Genomic DNA, 19404 nt, shown 5'->3' with positions numbered 1-19404 from the left:
CAATTAATGCATAAACCAATTAAAATCCTAAACTGCATGACACTACAATTTTTAAAAGTAGGCTAGTGAAAATACCTTACATCATAATTGATTGCTCATTTTCTGTTGAACAGTTTTTAAAACTCTTCACTTATTAAGGCCTGAACAATGATTAATAACAATGGCAACACACAGACAAATAATAGCCAAAAAAATGTCCCGTTCCATGCCTGGAAATAGTGTAATTTATTAAACCATGTCCTGCAGTAATTACAGCACACACAAAGACAAAACCCAAAAGTTTGACCATTCAGCCTCCTGGTTAATTCTAAACCTTAAAGAATGACTAAGTAACGCAGACATTAGTTATAGTGACCCACAGCATGGAAAATAATTTAAATTACCAAATGAGCTTTAAAAGAACATTTCTGCACTAGGAGATTGAATAAGAATTTCAATGTGCAAAAGAAAATGACTGTTTGCAAACTAAAGTCAACTAAAGCTACATCACCATAATTTCATTGCTTAAAATATATGAGAGCCATGAAATTTTACTGGCCATAAAGAAGCTTAGAGCAAAGTACATTGTTAGAGGTTTTTGAAGATGAAATAAAGAATAACAACAAGGGTTAATGGAGGGGAAAAAAGGAACATATGTAATACTTTCAACAATAAAGAGTAATTTTTTAAAAGATTAATGACAAATTATAATAATAACAGCTCTGAAGATGGAAGAAAACACACAAATGCTCAAAGAAAGATACTCTTTTAAACCAAAGACATAAGAATGAGGTTAAAAGACATGCATCATCTTGAAGTTCTATTTTTTTTAAGTTTTTAAAGACATCACAGATCTGCTAGATCAAGATGAAAGTCAACCTTAAGGAAATCACAAATAAAAAGCATTGAGTTATTTCAGCAAAACCAATATCTCCAATGTCTGTGAAATAAATCATTCATATTGTGGCCAGGTTCTTTAAAAGACTGCGTATATAAAAAAAATACTACATATATAAATACATAAATTAGATACTTGCCCCTTCTGACTTCTCCATCGTGTTCGCCAGCATCTCCTGTAGGGCCCGGACAGAGAGGGACTGCTCCAGCACAAAGGTGCAGATGGAGAGGTCTGGGGGGACATTCTGTGTGAAAAGAAGAAAAGCAACATCATCATCACCATCTTAACCATTATCACCATCACCATCTTCACCAACAGCCCATTATCACCACCATCAATAACACCATCACCAACACCCTCACCACTACCACCATCATTACCACCACCATCACCACTAACACCAACACAACCATCATTACCATCACCACTACCACCATCACCAACACCATCACCACCATCATGATCTCTACACAATCACCACAATTATTACCATCACCATCACCACCATCTTCATTACCATCATCGTCAAGCATCCAGACCCAATTTACCTTATACGTCAAGCTTTTTCATATAAAAAGTGAGAGTACTTATCAATCCTTTTAATATGTGCTCCCAAATCATTCCGTATACAGTCTATACTTAATCCATTTTTTATTTATACATGGCAAGAGCTTCAATTTTAGCACCAATCTGATAGGCACTACACTCAGAGCTTTATCAATAACTCCAGAGGTCATCTGTGGTAAGGATTATTATCATCATTGTGTGGACAAGAAAACAGAAGTTAGGTTACTTCTCCAAAGTCACAATTACTGAATTTTTCAAGCCCGGGTTACGAAGCCACATTTCTCTAACTCTCCAGCATTCATTTCTCACCTACAAAGCAGTCAGCTGATAAAACATTAGGACAGAAAAGTGCTTACCTCAAATTAATAATGAAGTTAAGCAAATATAAAACCGAATTGATACAAAATACTCATTTACATTGGTTTTTCCTTATCCACAAAGATAATGGTTAGTTTGTTCTACTCAAGTAGGATATTCTATTTGGCCTCTAACTTGGAATATTGTCATTTGCCTTCTGTTCTGTGTGTTGCTTTATTTTCTCATTTCTTTTTTCCCTTCTCCTTCCTTCCCTTAAACCTCCACTCCAACCAATAACCCAATAAATGCTGAAAATCCCAAAGGTAACTAACTACCAACTTACCTTATGGTGAAGGAAACAGGCAGGATGAGAATTAATTGGCCTGTGAGAGAAATTATCTCCATAGGGATCAAGTACGTTATTATGAGTATCTGCTTTTGCTTTAGAGAAGCAGAGTCCAGTGAGCAACCAACAGGGTATGGAAAGTAGAATTTTCATAGTAGAAGGACATTATAAATCCATTAAACACAAATTCTAGCAAGAGTGTGGCTTCATAAAGAGAGAATTAGGAGGATAAATTTGATAACCTGATGCAATGCATCAAAATGACAATTTATAAGGTTTATTAATGTGGTCGACTGAAACTGCCATTTGAGTGATTTTTCTCAGCAGAGAATGATGCTTCATTAGTTTCAAGGAAAGATTAAGTAAGACGGTGCCAATACTAAAATCAACATTATTTTATGGATGAAAGCAGCATATCATCGGGGCACTGAGCTTCCTCAGACCCCACACAGCTTCCTGGGGCCCATGTTTTGTTCTGTTTTGAATGAACTGTCCTTCTCTGGATTCCTCTGCCCTCCCATCACGGGCTTCTGAGCTCCTGTCCCGTCACCTGAGCAAGAAACCTGCCTCACTGCTCACCGGCTATTGTCATTTCTAACCCTTGGCTCCCATCCCTGAAAATGTGATAATGATTACACCACTTTCATAGGCTGTTGTGAAAATAAGTGAGATAATACAAGTAAAGAGCAATTAGAGCCCAGACCATAACAAGAACTCGACGTAAGTGAGCCGTTCTCATTAGCTAGTTTTGCATGTTGCCGTTTCTCTCCATCTGTGGCATTTATGAAGTACTATAGCTTCTCAAAATTGATTCTTAAGTGGATTCTATTTTGGAGAAACAGTGTTTGTAACCACAAATCAACCATTATGCACCTGTTCAGAACATCCAAAATGTTCTAGTATTTTCTAGAAAAGGCACTTTCTGGAAATATTTAAAGTTTACATACAAGTGTATTTATATTGTTTCATGCCACACTTTGATCAAACTGTTCAAGTCTGATCTCTATAATATCTTATATTTATTTTAAAGATCCTTGAAAACCACAGGGATCTGAAATAAATTACCTCTGCCAAGCTAACTGGATTTTGCCACAGAATGACATACGTTACGGGTATTTTTCCAGCTCGTGGGTGTGAGCGGGAATAAAGGGACAAAGGATGCACAAAGGCAGTTCTACCTCTCAGAGGAACAGTTTGTCTCGAAACCCATTGTCATCTGACCATCTTTGTCACTGTCTCTCTTCGCTCCCATAGCGTCCAGAATACACATAAATGTAAGACAAAAGCTGAGGCAGTAGAACAATACCTTTTACTCCTTTCAGGAAAACTTGAAACAAGTTTAATTCAATGCTCAATGCCAGGTTTAATCCTAGTAAAGAGACTTGATAATAAAATCACCCATTAAAATAACCACCCATCTCTTTTCTCCAAGCTGCTGTCACGAATATATTTGGTACGATTTTAGCCCAGTTTCCACAGCCGATGTTCATACCTGTAGGCGCTACAAGAATCAAGGCTCTAGGTCAGTGCCTGGTGCCTGCTGAAATGCATCTTCGTCAGCCCGTCTCTGCTGCAGGGATCAATTTCATATCCTTTATGACCGAGCACCAGGCCATAAAGACAAGTGAAAAGCGAGCAACAGACTGTACGGGGACCTCAAACATCCCCCATCTCTGTCCCACAAACCATTCTTGTCTCTACGTATTCAACTGCTCAAACATTTTCAGTTTATGATATACCCGTAACACTAACCAACTTCAACAGCTCATATTGAATTGATATATGCTCATTAAAACTAACAATATATTTCTCACAGGATACTCCATATGGTTTCCTAGTATCATGTAGCCAGTTTTATGATGATAACAGTGCTTTATTTTCTCCAAAAAAACGTGACTTTGGGTGTTCCACTATTAAAGAAATCACAGTAAGAAGCTTCTAAATATTGTTCAGGGACACTGCAATCATGCTATTCAAACTTCACATTCTAAATGATCTTAAGTGTCATATGAACTGCATTTAGTCCTGGGAGGAACAGCTCTGGCATCTGTGTAAACGCTGCCGTGGAAATGGAGTAGACCCCAGGGTGAAAGCATCAAGTGCTCCAGGAGCCGTGAACTCAACAGAATGTTAACAAAGATGGAAAACAGGAAAGAACTGCAAATGAGCTTAATAACTAAGACAAATGACAAAGTTCAAAAAGCAAATGAACCAATATGTCCACATACAGAGGCTAACACCCTACTGAACATATGTGTGACAGCAGTTTTGGAGCTATTATAGAAGTTCTAGTTCTGTCCCAGGTGACTTCCTGACCATCGCACTATGAAAATCTAGACTGGCATTCCTTGACACTTTTCAGTTTAAGAAAAAAATACAAAGAAATAAAATGAAAAATAAATAAAACTTTTTTAAAAGAAAGAAAAAACCTGTAAATTCCTTACTGGTTCAACTGCTTCTTTCATGATAAGGGTAGTTTATCATGTTGGAGTTAGAAAGAACTGGATTAGAATCCTGGCTCTGCTACTCAATTGCTGTGTGATCTTGGGAAAATCACCTAAACTCTCTGAGCTTCACCTTCTTCCTAATGATGTGACCAGTAAGTGAAAGAATGCACCTGCGATACCCAGCAGAGTCTCTGATACATGTAAAAAGCAGTGCATTTGTTATTCTAAAGCTGGTAAGGTAGGAAAGAAAACACTGGCTAGAGTCCAGTAGAGTAGACAAAATATTAACTTGTGTAGGGAACATAGAGTAGAAACTGAATATGACTCACTGAGGTATTGCTGTTTTCTTAGATATGAGTTACTAGAGTACTGACATATAAACATGCATCTCATAGGGTTAAAATGATCTCTCCACTGATTAAATGGCGTGTTTGTATTGTAATGAGTTGTCTCATTAAGACAGAATGGTAGAAAAGAAATGAGGCTCTAGAACTTGGCCCAAATTTTAGTCTTGACTTTACCATTTAAGGACAAACTTTTAAGTTATGTAACTTCAATGCCCCAATTACCTCAAGAGGAAACACGCAGAGGGATAAAATCATTTCTAACGTAGCTTCAAGTTCGTTTTTCAAACGGCATGCATCATGACACCCTGCTTGCTCTGGCCACATGCTGCTAAGATCTGTTTCTGCAGTTTTTAATGCAATAAAAACAATTTAAATAATGAAAACAAAAACACACTCGGAAAAGTGAAAGCATTGGCGGGAGGTGTTTGTCGCACAAAAGGCTGAATAATGATTTGAAATGTCAATCATATAAAGTGTAACCAGGAAAACAATGTTGAATAATTATTCTCCATTTTCATTACTTCAAAATTAAACTATTTAAATGTCTTCAAATGTTTGGATGCACATAAACTTGCTGTTATAAAAGGATTAAATAATGGAATAATTCATAGCCTCTTCATACTCAAACATTTTAAAATAATGCTAGATTTCTATCATTGTTAACTTATTAACTAAGCTAAAGGATTAAAAAAAAAATCATGTCATGTGTGTTTAACAGACACATGAATTACCTTTAGTATTTTTTCTTTAATCTTTTATGGGAACTTATTTAATGCAACCACTATTTTAATATCACCAATAAAATTTAAACAGATATATCTCAAACAAGGGTTATATAGAGTGGACATACTTTGATAGTCTATATCAATGTAACATTTACATTAGAAAATGGAATCTCCTTTAGCTCACACTCCATATATTTAAATTTTGAGACAGGACTCCAGACTTAATTGGGCTGATTTTAGCATGGTAAACAGATGTTAAGATAATTACTAAAATGCCATTTAATAAATATCTTAACTTTCTCTTCTCCGTTTCATTGTGAGTCATGAGTTTCCTCATCTACATTCACGCTGTCCTGCTTACTAGTGCAGCATCAGTAAAACAGTAGTTAAGAGACATTTTTCCATTTTTCTCTAGATTATGGCCAACGTTTTCAGAATGAACCCAAACCAACATCTCCTGGGCCCTCAGTTTTATTGTAAAGCATCATATATTCAAAAGTATGTATGCAAAGAAATGCATGTTTTGAATAAAATGAACACCCATGAATCCATCAAGCAGGTAAAAAGTTACAAAATTATGAGTAATTCAGAAAGTCCCTTTGTTCCTCCACCCAACAACAGTCCTTGCTTTTCTTTATACATTTATCACAAATTTATATAAACCTACATTATTATTTAAATTTGCTGGGGTTTGCCCATTATACAATTATAAAGTCTGAAATTTCTTTTTGGTGGTGCAATATTACATTTTTAGATTGATCCAGGTTGATCTGAACACCTGTATTTCATTCATTTTTACTGCTCTAGAGTAAGCAATCGACTGGATAACCATAAACTATAGTTCAATGTACTTAGTCTGATATTGTTTCAATTTTTTCTTATCAATAACATGGCAACAAATATTCTTATGTTTCCTTGTGCAGAAAACTCATTAGGACATGTACTTGAGTGAAAGCTCTAAATTACAGTGTATGCACATCTTCAAGCTTACTAAATTATTACCATTTTCCAGCATACATTTCTATCAGAATTGGGCAAAAATTCCTATTGCTCCACATTCTCAGCAATAAATAGTATTGTTAATCTGTGAAACATTTCACTGTGCCTTAATTTTTTATTTCCCCAATTAATATTGGGGCTGATAATGTTTTCCTATTATAACGGTCCATTTGTACTTCCTCTTCTGTGAAATGTCTATTCATCTGTACCCATCATTTCTTCTGATTATTTGTTGTTCTCATGTTGGTCGACAAAATACTCTGTATATTCTGGATATTTCTAGGCCTTCAATTTTATGTTCTGGGGGGGTTTTTTGCTTGTTTTTAATTGTTTTTGTTAATTCTCACTGGAGGACATTGATTTTTACAGAGTGGAAGGGAGGGAGGGTGAGAGAGAGAGAGAGAAACATTGATGTGAGAGAGACACATCAATTGGTTGCCTCCTGCACAAGCCCCAACTGGGATCAGGATCAAACCTACAACTCAGGTACATAACGTAGCCTTAACCAGTAATCAAACCAGTGACCCTTCATTGAACAGACTGATGCTCTAACCACTGAGTACACTGGCCAGAGCTCAATTTTATGTTTGAGTGTGCAACAAACCAAATAATAAAATGGGGTTTTCCTTTTTGCTTTGCTGTCAATGTCAAGTCAGAGGGCACAGGCTGGGCTGAGGGACCCCTCCGAGCGCACGAATTTTAATAGTCAGTATCAAGAGAAAACCTTCCTCACTTTTACTGTGAACACTTGACCCAGTTCCCCCACACCTAGAAGTGAAAGGCGGCATAAGACAGCAGCCGAGCTTGGGGTGCTTGAACACATCTATTCGTAGCAGCCTTTGAAACCAAAGGCACAAATGACAGAGCATATAGGCATGTGTGTGTACTGAGCTCACACAGACTAATCAGACTGCGGTCATTCTCCTTCCTAACAGAGCTACATCCGTGCAGCACTTTATGTACTGTCAGTGGACTTTAGATACTTCATATGATGCTCAGGCAATTCTAAAGGGCGGAGGACACTTTAGAACTAAGAAAGTAAGGAGATGAAGGAACTTGCCCAAAACAGAGCAAGCTTGGCGGCAAGTCCAGGCCCCTGCCCTTGGTCAGGGATGCTTTTGAACATCACGCTGCCTTCCAAGGTAAGGAATAAAGGCTGCCAAGGCTGGGGGACGGCATCCTTTTAAAGGCTGACTCCTCCGTGTAGTCAGCTTGTACCTAATGCTTATAAAAGGATTATGTTGTACTCAGAAAGAATTCTAGTGTGAACGAGGTCCGTGACAGGTGCTAAAACAGAATTAGACAGCAGTCAGCTGTGTGTCCCCCACACCATTCATTCCCTACTGGGTCAAGACTCCCCGCCCTATTGGCGTGGCTCAGTGGTTGAGCATCGACCTATGAACCAGGAGGTCAGGGTTCGATTCCTGGTCAGGGCACATGCTCAGGCTGTGGGCTCGATCCCCAGTGTGGGGTGTGCAGGAGGCAGCCAATCAGTGATTCTCTCTCATCATTGATTTTTCTATCTCCTTTCCTCTTCCTCCCTCTCTGAAATCAGTGTGTGTGTGTAAAATAAAATAAAAACGTTTTTAAACCTAAACCCAAATCTCTTACCCTTCACAGAAAATTCACACAAAACATGGCTATGGTGGTGGGACTCACTGAATTATCTGATAACTAGGAATACGGGGTTAGATAAAAGGCACTTGGATTTGGCCCTGGTAGTCGATGTTCTCTAGCACTAACCTTGCAAAGTAGAGCACTCACTACTCTTCTCACTCTGCAGTGCGTCACACTCCTCACAGTGTGTCAGGCCTCCTGTGTCAGGCCCCACCTCTGGGCTCCCTCAGCTCAGAAACTTCCCTGCTGCCCACCCGAGGGGCACTGCCTGCCTTTGGGCCGGACTCTCCCCCTGGCACTGAGGGACCCACCACTGGACTTCATAAAGTAAACATCTGCACTGGCCTTGGGTTGTTCACGTCCCTTTTCTCTCCAGTGGGAGCCTGAGTGGACATTTTTCAAGAAAGAGGATATTTTAGTCAGAAAATGCCTGTTAAGCATTTTATAAGTAATGCTGCCTGGTCAATAATTTAATTTAAACAAAATAAATAGTAGTGTAGAGTTCTTTATTAAGTACTGTAAATCAATATTTCTATGCCAAGAGAGTTGTGCTGGCAGAGAAAAAACCTTTGCGTTTTACTTTGCATCAACTTTGTCAACAATTATTTATAGTTTTTAATTATTTTTTCAGTAAAGCATGTGAATCTTTAAATTATGCATGAGTGTACTAACAAAAATTTATCCTTTACATAAAGTAGTAAATTATTACTGAAAAATGCAGTGTACCAAGTCTGCTATCCATCTATATAGGATTAAGCACTACTATAGGCACAAGTATAAATAGTTATTCTGGTAACATTAATTTCTTGAAACAGAAAGACTGTGCAGTCTTTAGAAAGTAGAGAATTTTTAAAAGGCCAAATGAATTAGTTAACTGTCAAACTAGATACATCAATATTAATTAAGTCACTGGTCCAAAGAAGGAAAATCGGTTAAAATCAACCAACATTTATTGATCATCTAGTTCCTTCAAAAATGTATCATGTACCTGAGATACAAGATGAACAAGATGCTGCCTCTGCCTGCAGGTGCTTCCATGATTATTTCATCATAATTTCAGAAAGTAAACGTGCCCTGGCTGGTGCGGCTCAGTTGGTTGGGCATCATCCCATGCATGGAGAGATCATTGGTTCGATTCCTGGTCAGGCACATGGGCACATGCCGAGGTTGCAGGTCCTATCCCTGCCCCTGGTCGGGACCAGGTTGGGGTATGGGGGTGGGGGACAGCCAATCCATGTGTCCCCTCCTTCCCTCCTACTCTCAATAAAAATCAATGGGAAAATATCCTCACTCCTTGGGCAAGGGGGGGGGGGGAGGTGGATTTTTTTTTAAAGCAAACGTAAAGGGACATGTGATTCTGCAACAAGAAACGCAGTGGAGGAATTCTGCTTAACAGAAAGACAGAGAAGGAAGGAGTGAGGGAGGGAGGAAGCAAAAGCTAGAGAAAGACAGTTACTTTTGCAGGGAGAAGGGGGATGCATAGAAATGCAGGAGGGCTTCACAAAGGAGGCTCATTGGACAGCTGCCGAAAGCATAGATAGGCTTCCTTCAGATGAAGGTTGTGCAAGAATGTTTCAGAAAGAGAGAAAGCAGAGCAGATTCAAAGGCATTAGTCTTGCAGTAAAGTCAATGGGCTGCCTGTGCATATCCCCAGGGAAGTATACTCATGGGTAAGTGTATAAATCAGTAAGCAAGGACAACGATTTCACTTCTTGACCAAACTCTAGCCAGGTGCCTCCGAGCCCTCTTCTTCACTTTTGACAAACTTCTGTTTGTAAAAGTTATAAACTGAGCACAAATGATTTTGTCCACCCTCTCCCCCTCACATTAAAAGACTTGAACAGTGCTTGCTCGGCAGCACAGACACTAAAATTGGAACGATACAGAGATTAGCACAGCCCCTGCGCAAGGATGACATGAAATCTGTGAAGCGTTCCACATTTGAAAAAGACTTGAACAAACACTAACATAGAGTTTCTAGCAGCCCAAGGTCACATCCCTAGGATAACCCCAGACCCAGACCCCTGCAAGTGCCGGTCTGAGAAAGTTCGAGGCTGCCAAGAGAATTTAGCATTTGTTTAGCCAACACTTGATGACAGGCCCGATGACCCTTTCTTAAACCATTTTCCAAAGAGCCTTACAATTGTGAGTCCTTTTCTGTCCCTTTGAAATATGCCTGTACTTCCGACAACTCGATTGTCTTTCTCAAGAACCAGAAATCCATCCTTTGACATGCCTTCAGGAAGGGTGGGGCCTCTGTCCCCCAGTCTCCCAGGAGGATAAGCCCTGCCTCTGTAACTGCCAGTTGGCCAACACAGCTGGCCTAGTCACATTTACAGGGACCAACCCTTGGAAATTCTTCACCTCCCTGACCCTATGGGGCTCCCTCTCACCTCCTCCCTATGCCCTCACTCTCCCTTTAAAACTCCCAGTCACCTGTGTACAAATCAAGTGGAGATCCGGTCACTCGGGACTCTCCTCTCTGATGCAAGAGTAGATTATGAGCTAAAATCTGTCCTGACCACTTTAACCAGAGTCCAGTTTTGTTTATCTTTTCTAGTCATAGAACACGAAACAATGCCACCCACTGTTCTAAAGCTTTCAGTAGCTCTTATCTCTTTCAAATATGCCTGCTGGTTCCCTGACATGTGAAGGCGGGCCCTGTGCCCAACAGGACACCTGGGAATTCCTAGTCATGGACAGATGCTCCTCCAGGGCCTTTGCCCTCATCCTCTTTATGAAATGCTTCCTTCCACATCACACGGTTTTTCTATATTCTTCTACTCATTTATTCTCTCACTCATTCATACACGAAACACATTAACTTATTAATGACCGTGTGTCGAGGAGTCCCACTCAAATGCCCTGCCTCCCCTTCCATCAAACGTCACTAACAGCTCCAGCCATCTAACCACAGGCAGACCTACTGTTTGCTCTACCTTCTCCTTTAAGAATATAACCTTTTCCATGTGTTATTCCGGGGACAGACACAACCTACCATCTGGCCCACTGCCTGTTTCTGTACAGCCCACGAGCTAGAAGTGGCTGTTACATTGTTTAATGGCTGGAAAAAAATCACAAGAAGAATAAAATTTTATGACACATAAAATCATAGATTCTAATTTCAGTGTCCATAATTACAGTTTTGGGGAACACAGACATGCTCACTGGTCTGCACAATGTCTGGCTGTTTTCACGTCAATGTCAACATCAGACTCGAGTAGTTGTAACAAAAAGCCTCTGACCCAGAAAGTCCAAAGCATTTACTATTTGGCTCTTTTCAGGAAAAGTGTGCCCACGTGTGTGGACCAGGCTGTGCTGCAACCGGGTTCCTCAGCTCTGGGAAGCAGGACTGTTCAGTGCTAACAGGCACCACTTAGCGCAGTCCCGGCATCTGAACTGGTGGCTTCTCCTTCCTCTACACTGGTCTGCTCTCTATCCTCACAGTAAATAGTCCAGAATCAAAGTGGCAATTCCCACCAGCCCTTCCACCAGCGCCCTTATCTCTGCATGTGCCTTCTGTACTTATTTGTGAGGACTACATTTCCCAGAATGCAATGGGATGTCACCAGCCTCCCGCCTGCTGATTGGCAGGCTGGTGGTGGGCGTGTCTCCCAGACTTTACATTAGATTTTTCTTCAGTTTGAGATTTCAGTGTTTTAAGTTTTTATTTTATGTCAAGAAACATAATGGGAAATCAAAAGCTCATCTTTCATGACAATGAGAATTCTTTTAAGTCTTTAAAATATTCCAAGAATGGGTCTTTAGCTCCCATGAGAACGTACGGAAGCTGTATTCTTCCAGTATTCCATAAAATGCTTCCTACTTTGGGGTCTTCAATTGTGTCACCACCCTTTCTGGACTGAGTAGCGGCTGATGCATGTTTCACAGAATTATTTCCATACAACATATAAGTTATAATTTAACAAACAGTTCTATCCTGGCCAATATAATAATCTGTCCAAGGTTGTTAGGCATTTTCTTTTAAATCTTGAGTTTAACCACTTATTCTTCACAGACTGGACATTCATTCATCATTAGGATGTTTCCTTTCTGCCACACCTGCCACCCACTTTTTTCTCCTCTTGAAGTATCGACAAAGAAATAACTATATTAACTAAAGCACAAGGATTTTGAGAAACAAAAATGGCTACTGATCATGTACGTGTTTTTCTCGATCACACTGGTCTTTATTTTTCGTGCCCACTGCCCCCCCCAAAATTCTTAGAAAGTCAGTAAAGTGAACAGAACAAAAACCTTAATATTTGGTCTTCATGTAATTATGCCTTATTATTCAATTAATTTTTAGGGGAAACATATTGAGAAACAAAATCGGTTGTTTAAAATGTTTCGTAAAACAGAGAGTAAAAATGGCGGTGGAAGTTGCTGCATGGGCACACTACCAGGACCAAACTGGAATTACAACTAAAATACAGAAAAAGTTCCTGAATAATCAACGAAAGATTCCAAGGACGGAAAGTGGAGGCCGCATAGAGACTGGACAAAGCCCCCAAAAGAGGGGCAAGTTGGGGTCCGTTTCCTGGGGCTGCTGCTCCCATGACTACAGGCTGGGCTACACCAACAGGCCCGGGCTCTCCCAGTTCTGGGGGCCACAATCGGAACTCGGGGTCTCTAGGGCTGTGCTCCCTCGGCGGGCTCTGGGGAGGGCCCTTCCTGCCTCTTCGCCTTCTGGGGGCTCCCACGGCATCCCTTCCATTTCAGCCTCCACCTTCACTCGGCCCCCCTCCGCCTGACCACACACTGTGTTCTGCGACCTCCGGGCTCACATGATCACTCCTGCGTGTTACTGGCCCCACCCCTTGTTCACGTGACTCTCCCATGTTCACGTGGCCCTACCCCCTTGTTCATGTGAAGCTTCCATGTTCACATGGCCCCACCCCCTTGTTCACGTGACTCTCCCGTGTTCACGTGGCCCCGCCCCCTTCTTTACAATTTATAATAGCGGAATCTCAGAGGACGGGAGGTAATCAACCACAGACCTTGTGTGCATGTAAGTAGTGGGGCCTTGACTTACGAGTTTAATTCGTTCAGAGGCCGAGCTCCATTTAAAAAGTAAAAATGTTTTGTAAAGTCATTTTTTAGCGAAAGGGGAGAGCGAGAGGGGGAGAAGGCGCGAGAGGGGGACAGCGTGTTGACGGGGGTGCGCGCGGGCTGGAGGCGCTCCCGGAAAGTGCGCGCTAGCACAGGGGCCTGAGAGACACCCCCACGCCACCCCTGCCCCGCACGCCGTCTCCCCATCGCCCTCCGCCCGTTCCCACCGGGACGGACAATGGAGCCACCGGGACGCACCGCCCCATCCCGCGCAATCCAAGTCCTGGCGCCACCGACCCTGTCTGGCTCCGGGAGTTCTAGCGGCTCCGGGAGCTCTAGCCGCTCAGGGTCGGCACCCCCGCCGCGCGGGCCACGCGGAAGGGAGAAGGGAAACGGGAAACGCGGGCTAGCGGGTGGGGCGGCGGCGCGGCCTTGTGCGGGTCCCACGCTTTCGCGTGGGTCCCCGGCGCTCCGGGAACCTGGAGCCTCAAGAGGGCTCGGCGCCCGGTGGCCTCCGCGTTCCAATCGGTCAAAAGGCCTCGCGCTCCCTTCCTCCTCCCCGCAGGCCCGCGCTCCCGTCGGAAGGGCCCCGGGGTGCGAGGAGAGCGGGAGCCGGCGCCACGCGCGTCCGAGGGTGAGGGAGGCCGACGGGAAGGGGACGGGGACGCCGCCTCACCTGCGAGGTGGAAGGCGTCGAGCACGGCGTCTCCTCGAAGCGCACCCCCCGGAACAGCAGGTGCTGAGCTGGGCTCCCTCAGGCGCTGGGCCGCCCTGTCAGGCTCCCCCTGACCCCGCCATGACGACAGAACAGCGGGCGCTGAGGGGACTCCCACCTCCGCCTCTGCGGTGAGTGGCAGGTGCAACTCCTTGGTCCCGCCTCCGCGGTGAGTGGCAGGTGCAACTCCTTGGGACCCTCCTTGGTCCCGCCTCCGCGGTGAGTGGCAGGTGCAGCTCCTTGGGACCCTCCTTGGTCCCGCCTCCGCGGTGAGTGGCAGGTGCAGCTCCTTGGGACCCTCCTTGGTCCCGCCTCCGCGGTGAGTGGCAGGTGCAGCTCCTTGGGACCCTCCTTGGTCCCGCCTCCGCGGTGAGTGGCAGGTGCAGCTCCTTGGGACCCTCCTTGGTCCCGCCTCCGCGGTGAGTGGCAGGTGCAGCTCCTTGGGACCCTCCTTGGTCCCGCCTCCGCGGTGAGTGGCAGGTGCAGCTCCTTGGGACCCTCCTTGGTCCCGCCTCCGCGGTGAGTGGCAGGTGCAGCTCCTTGGGACCCTCCTTGGTCCCGCCTCCGCGGTGAGTGGCAGGTGCAGCTCCTTGGGACCCTCCTTGGTCCCGCCTCCGCGGTGAGTGGCAGGTGCAGCTCCTTGGGACCCTCCTTGGTCCCGCCTCCGCGGTGAGTGGCAGGTGCAGCTCCTTGGGACCCTCCTTGGTCCCGCCTCCGCGGTGAGTGGCAGGTGCAGCTCCTTAGGACCCTCCTTGGTCCCGCCTCCGCGGTGAGTGGCAGGTGCAGTTCCTTGGGACCCTCTCTGGTCCCGCCTCCGCGGTGAGTGGCAGGTGCAGCTCCTTGGGACCCTCCTTGGTCCCGCCTTCACATTGAGTGGCAGGCGACTCAATTTATAATAGTGGAATTATTATAAATTCCGCTTTTGCGCCAGAGACCCCGCTGCAGGAAGCAAGACTAATTATTTTTTATTTGTTTACACTTTTTAAAAAATATGTTTTTATTGATTTCAGGGAGGGAGGGAGAGGGAGGGCGAGATAGAAACATCAGTGAGGAGAGAGAATCATGGATCTGCTGCCTCCTGCACGCCCCCCACTGGGGATTGGAACCTGCAACCTGGACATGTGCCCTGACCAGGACTGGTTCATAGGTCCACGCTCAACCACTGAGCCACGCCAGGGGACGCAAGTCTACTTTTAAAGTGATTCTTCTATCATCCAGCATTTATCTTCTACTGACATTTTTATTATTCAAAAATTCTCCCTTGAATAAGAAGAGCAGTTCATCTGGAATATCACAACTCATATGCATCATTAATATCCTAATGCATTCTTTATGGTGGTGAATAATACCCTGAAATGAGAAGTCACTGAAGATAAAATATTGCTCTATCATGTTCCATTATGGGAGGAAATACTTTTAATTAAAGCAATGCCATCGCAACTGGGGGGAAACGGGGAGAACTTGGGATATTTTTCTACCGCCAGGCTCACCTTCCTGTTTGGAATGCCTGATAAAATCAAGTCTTGTTTTATGCATACGGTTGATATGAACCAGCCTTAGAAATGCAGAATCATTGAAGTGTGGTGAACAAATCTTGAGGACCCTCTTACTTGCTCTGTCCTGTGTCCACAAATAGTTAAGACCAGAAAACTATTTTGGTAGCATTCAGGTCATTAAACAAGAATCCTTTTGTTTTCAGTGAATTTTCTTTTTTGAGGGAACACTTTATGACCACTGACAAATGATTTGCCTAAAACTATCACTGGCCCCCTTTCTAACTGAATGTAAACTTGAGTTTTTGTGTGTGTGCGCGCCAAGTGTCATTCCATATATCTGTATGTTTCAATATAATTTCTATATTATATTATATAATTCAATATAATATATTATATAATTTCATATATATATATATATATATAAAGGCTACTGATACAATAATAACCAGCTATTTTGTGGCTTTCTCTCAGAAATCCATCTTTTGCCATAGTTTATCCATGGGCGATTTGGGGATTCTTATATATATAATCAAATCATCAGCAAGTAGGGATACTTTACCTCTTCATATTCAAACTGTCTCCATGTCTAATTATATCTGTTCTTACCTCCAACAACACTTGCACAGCAGTGGTACCAAACATCCTTCTTCACGTTACACCTAATTCTAACCACCTGTTCCCCAGAAATAGGTGCTGAATTTTGAACTGAATGAGTGTGTGTGTGTGTGTGTGTGTGTGTGTGCAAAATAATGTTAAGATACTATCCATCAATTCCTATTTTATTAATATTTGAAACAAGTAGGTTTTTGAATTTTGTCAGGACTTGTCCTTATCCTCAGAGATGTCCAAATGGACATCTACCTGTTAGTAGATGCATCATTAATATCCTAATGCATTCGTTATGGTGGTGAAGAAAACGTGTATTTCTGGGGCCTTGCATAGGAGCCACTCTTGGATCCCTGGAATGAACCTCACATGGCCATCGTGCAGGTTTTATGTTTTCATGCCACACTGGTTTCCTTTTTAAATAGTGTATTTCAGATTTCTGTATCAATATTCTTAAGTGCAACTGATCTATGTTTTTGCAAAGTAATTTTTAAGACTTTTTAATCTATGTTATACATACTTGGTGAAGTAAAACTTGGAACTTTTCTTCTTTTGCTATGCTTTGAAATAATTTAAGTAGCCTTATTACGTAGGAATTATCTGACCTTGTATTTCTTACCAAAAAAAATCATTTGACTACTTTATTTTCTGATAATTACTCTATTCAGACTTCCTGCAGTAAACTGATTTTTTCTGAAAAATAATACATTTCATGAAGATTTTCAAATCCACTTGCATATAATTGAGCAAAAGGGGTCAATTATAATTGAGCAAGTGATTCTCTCTCGTCATTGATGCTTCTATCTCTCTCTTCCTCCCTTATAATTTCATTTCCTCTATTTTGATCATTATCCCTTCCCTGCACTTATTTAAATTCAAATATTTAAATATTTGTGCTTTCTCCTTTTTTCTTAACTAATGTTTGATTATTGATGTTTTCAAAGAACAAATTTATTAATTAACTCATCAGTTTCCTTTTTATCTTTATTAATTCCATCCTGTTGCTTTCTTTTGTTTACTTTGCTGTCCTTTTTCTAGTTTTTTAATTTGGTTGTTTAATTTCTTTTAAAAATTTTATTAATATATCTATTTAATGATAAATATTTTTTCCAAAAACTTCCTTAGTCACATCCCATATAATCTAAAAGATCATGTATTCATTTATAGTATGTCCAAGAAATTCTTCAATTTTGTTTGCTATTTCCCATTTGACCCAAAATTTATCCCATAGTGTGCTTTTTAATTTTCAGGTAGAAGGAACTTTTGTGTCTTTTTAGCCTTTTTTTAAAAATTAATTTCTAGGTTTATTCCATTATAGTCAGGTTTGTATTTCTGCTACTCTTTGGAATTTACTGAGATTTTTCTCTGTGGCTTAAAATATGGTCGAATATGGTCCACATTATTTAATGTTGTGTATGAAGCCTTGAAAACGTATACCTTCTTTCGGATTTAAACAGAGGTCAACCTCATTGACCTTTTATATTAAGTAGTTTTCACTTATTTTTTTTTCCAGTTAGTAAGTAACAGAAACAAAAATAAAAAGCCATCCATATAAAGGGCATACAGTAAACACCTGTAAGGACGAATGATGAATAACTAGCTGGAACCATCCGATTTAATGTTTACATTTCCTGCAGGAAAATCTACGCGAGCATCATGAACCCATGCTCTTTGGGGCCAAGATCAGCCGGAATAAATATCCTAGGAGCGTGAGCCAGTCTTCTGAAGAAGTCCTGCTTTTGATTAAAAGATTCTCTAGCTCATGATATTTCTGGGACCATTTCCAGGAGCCCATACATAATTCACAGTGGCTGACTACTCACGGCCAACAATACGGCCCAACCTTTGTAACGAATGCAGGGGAGGCCAAAATGAGGGGGGAAAGGGCCATCTCCGGTTTCCTCCCAACGAAAGCCAAGTCCAGATAGATCTCCATGAAACAAATCTGTACCCAGGCTTACGTGTTTTACGTCATGTTGAACATCAAAACCATCTCGGGGGCTGCCCAGTCCAGCCAGTACAAAATATCAGAAACCATAAGGACAGAGCACATTCCTACCTAGGGGCCCGAGAATCGCCTGGCTCTTCCTCTTTCCGGAACGTTCCAGGAGTTAGTAGTGCTCACTGCTGTGTCATCCCCCTCTGCTCCAGGGTCTCCCCGGCAGGAAGGCCTTCCCCCCCTCTGTGGCGGGGAGCCCCCCACCTCATCACGCGCTGCCCCATCTCCCTGCTTTGCCTGTGCCCTTAGTTCTGAAATCACATCACACATTTCCTGACTCGTCCGCTGGAAAATAAACATCACGGGAAGGACTTTTCCATTTTCGTGCACAATCATCTCTGAGCTATCCGTAAGGAGTAGGGGCTCAGTTAAGAACCTGCCCAATGAGTAGCGACACTGGTCATGCCCAATTCATGCCCAATCCACAGAAAACAGTAGCGTGCCCATGAATGACCTCCATGCCCATGAATGACCTCCATGCCCATGAATGACCTCCATGCCCAGATATGACCTCCATGCCCAGAAATGACCTCCATGCCCATAAACGACCTCCATGCCCATGAATGACCTCCATGCCCATGAATGACCTCCATGCCCAGATATGACCTCCATGCCCAGAAATGACCTCCATGCCCAGAAATGACCTCCATGCCCATAAATGACCTCCATGCCCATAAGTGACCTCCATGGCCATGAATGACCTCCATGCCCAGATATGACCTCCATGCCCAGAAATGACCTCCATGCCCATAAGTGACCTCCATGCCCATAAACGACCTCCATGCCCATAAATGACCTCCATTCCCATAAGTGACCTCCATGGCCATGAATGACCTCCATGCCCATGAATGACCTCCATGCCCATAAATGACCTCCATGCCCAGAAATGACCTCCATGCCCAGAAATGACCTCCATGGCTGTAAGTGACCTCCATGGCCATGAATGACCTCCATGCCCAGAAATGACCTCCATGCCCAGAAATGACCTCCATGGCTGTAAGTGACCTCCATGGCCATAAATGACCTCAATGCCCAGAAATGACCTCCATGCCCATAAATGACCTCCATGCCCAGAAATGACCTCCATGGCCATGAATGACCTCCATGCCCAGAAATGACCTCCATGGCTATAAGTGACCTCCATGCCCAGAAATGACCTCCATGCCCATAAATCACCTCCATGCCCATAAATGACCTCAATGCCCAGAAATGACCTCCATGCCCATAAATGACCTCCATGCCCAGAAATGACCTCCATGCTCATGAATGACCTCCATGCCCAGAAATGACCTCCATGCCCAGAAATGACCTCCA

At 42.8% G+C, this 19404-nt stretch overlaps 2 protein-coding genes across 2 annotated transcripts in view; both read right to left on the bottom strand.

The window, feature by feature from the left end:
- Positions 1 to 19404, bottom strand: part of GPR137B (G protein-coupled receptor 137B) — a 499787-nt gene that overhangs the window by 240096 nt on the left and 240287 nt on the right. The window lies entirely within an intron of this gene.
- RYR2 (ryanodine receptor 2) overlaps positions 1 to 19404 on the bottom strand; it is a gene marked incomplete at its 5' end in the record, with an annotated part of 202230 nt that overhangs the window by 173824 nt on the left and 9002 nt on the right. Inside the window, 2 exon segments of the mRNA XM_081114327.1 lie at positions 1000 to 1017; positions 1020 to 1121. Coding sequence (XP_080970453.1) covers positions 1000 to 1017; positions 1020 to 1121 — 120 coding nt within the window.

Source organism: Myotis nattereri (assembly GCF_964212035.1).
Source record: "Myotis nattereri genome assembly, chromosome: 20".
Taxonomy (NCBI): domain Eukaryota; kingdom Metazoa; phylum Chordata; class Mammalia; order Chiroptera; family Vespertilionidae; genus Myotis; species Myotis nattereri.
This window is presented reverse-complemented; position numbering and strand designations above follow the sequence as displayed.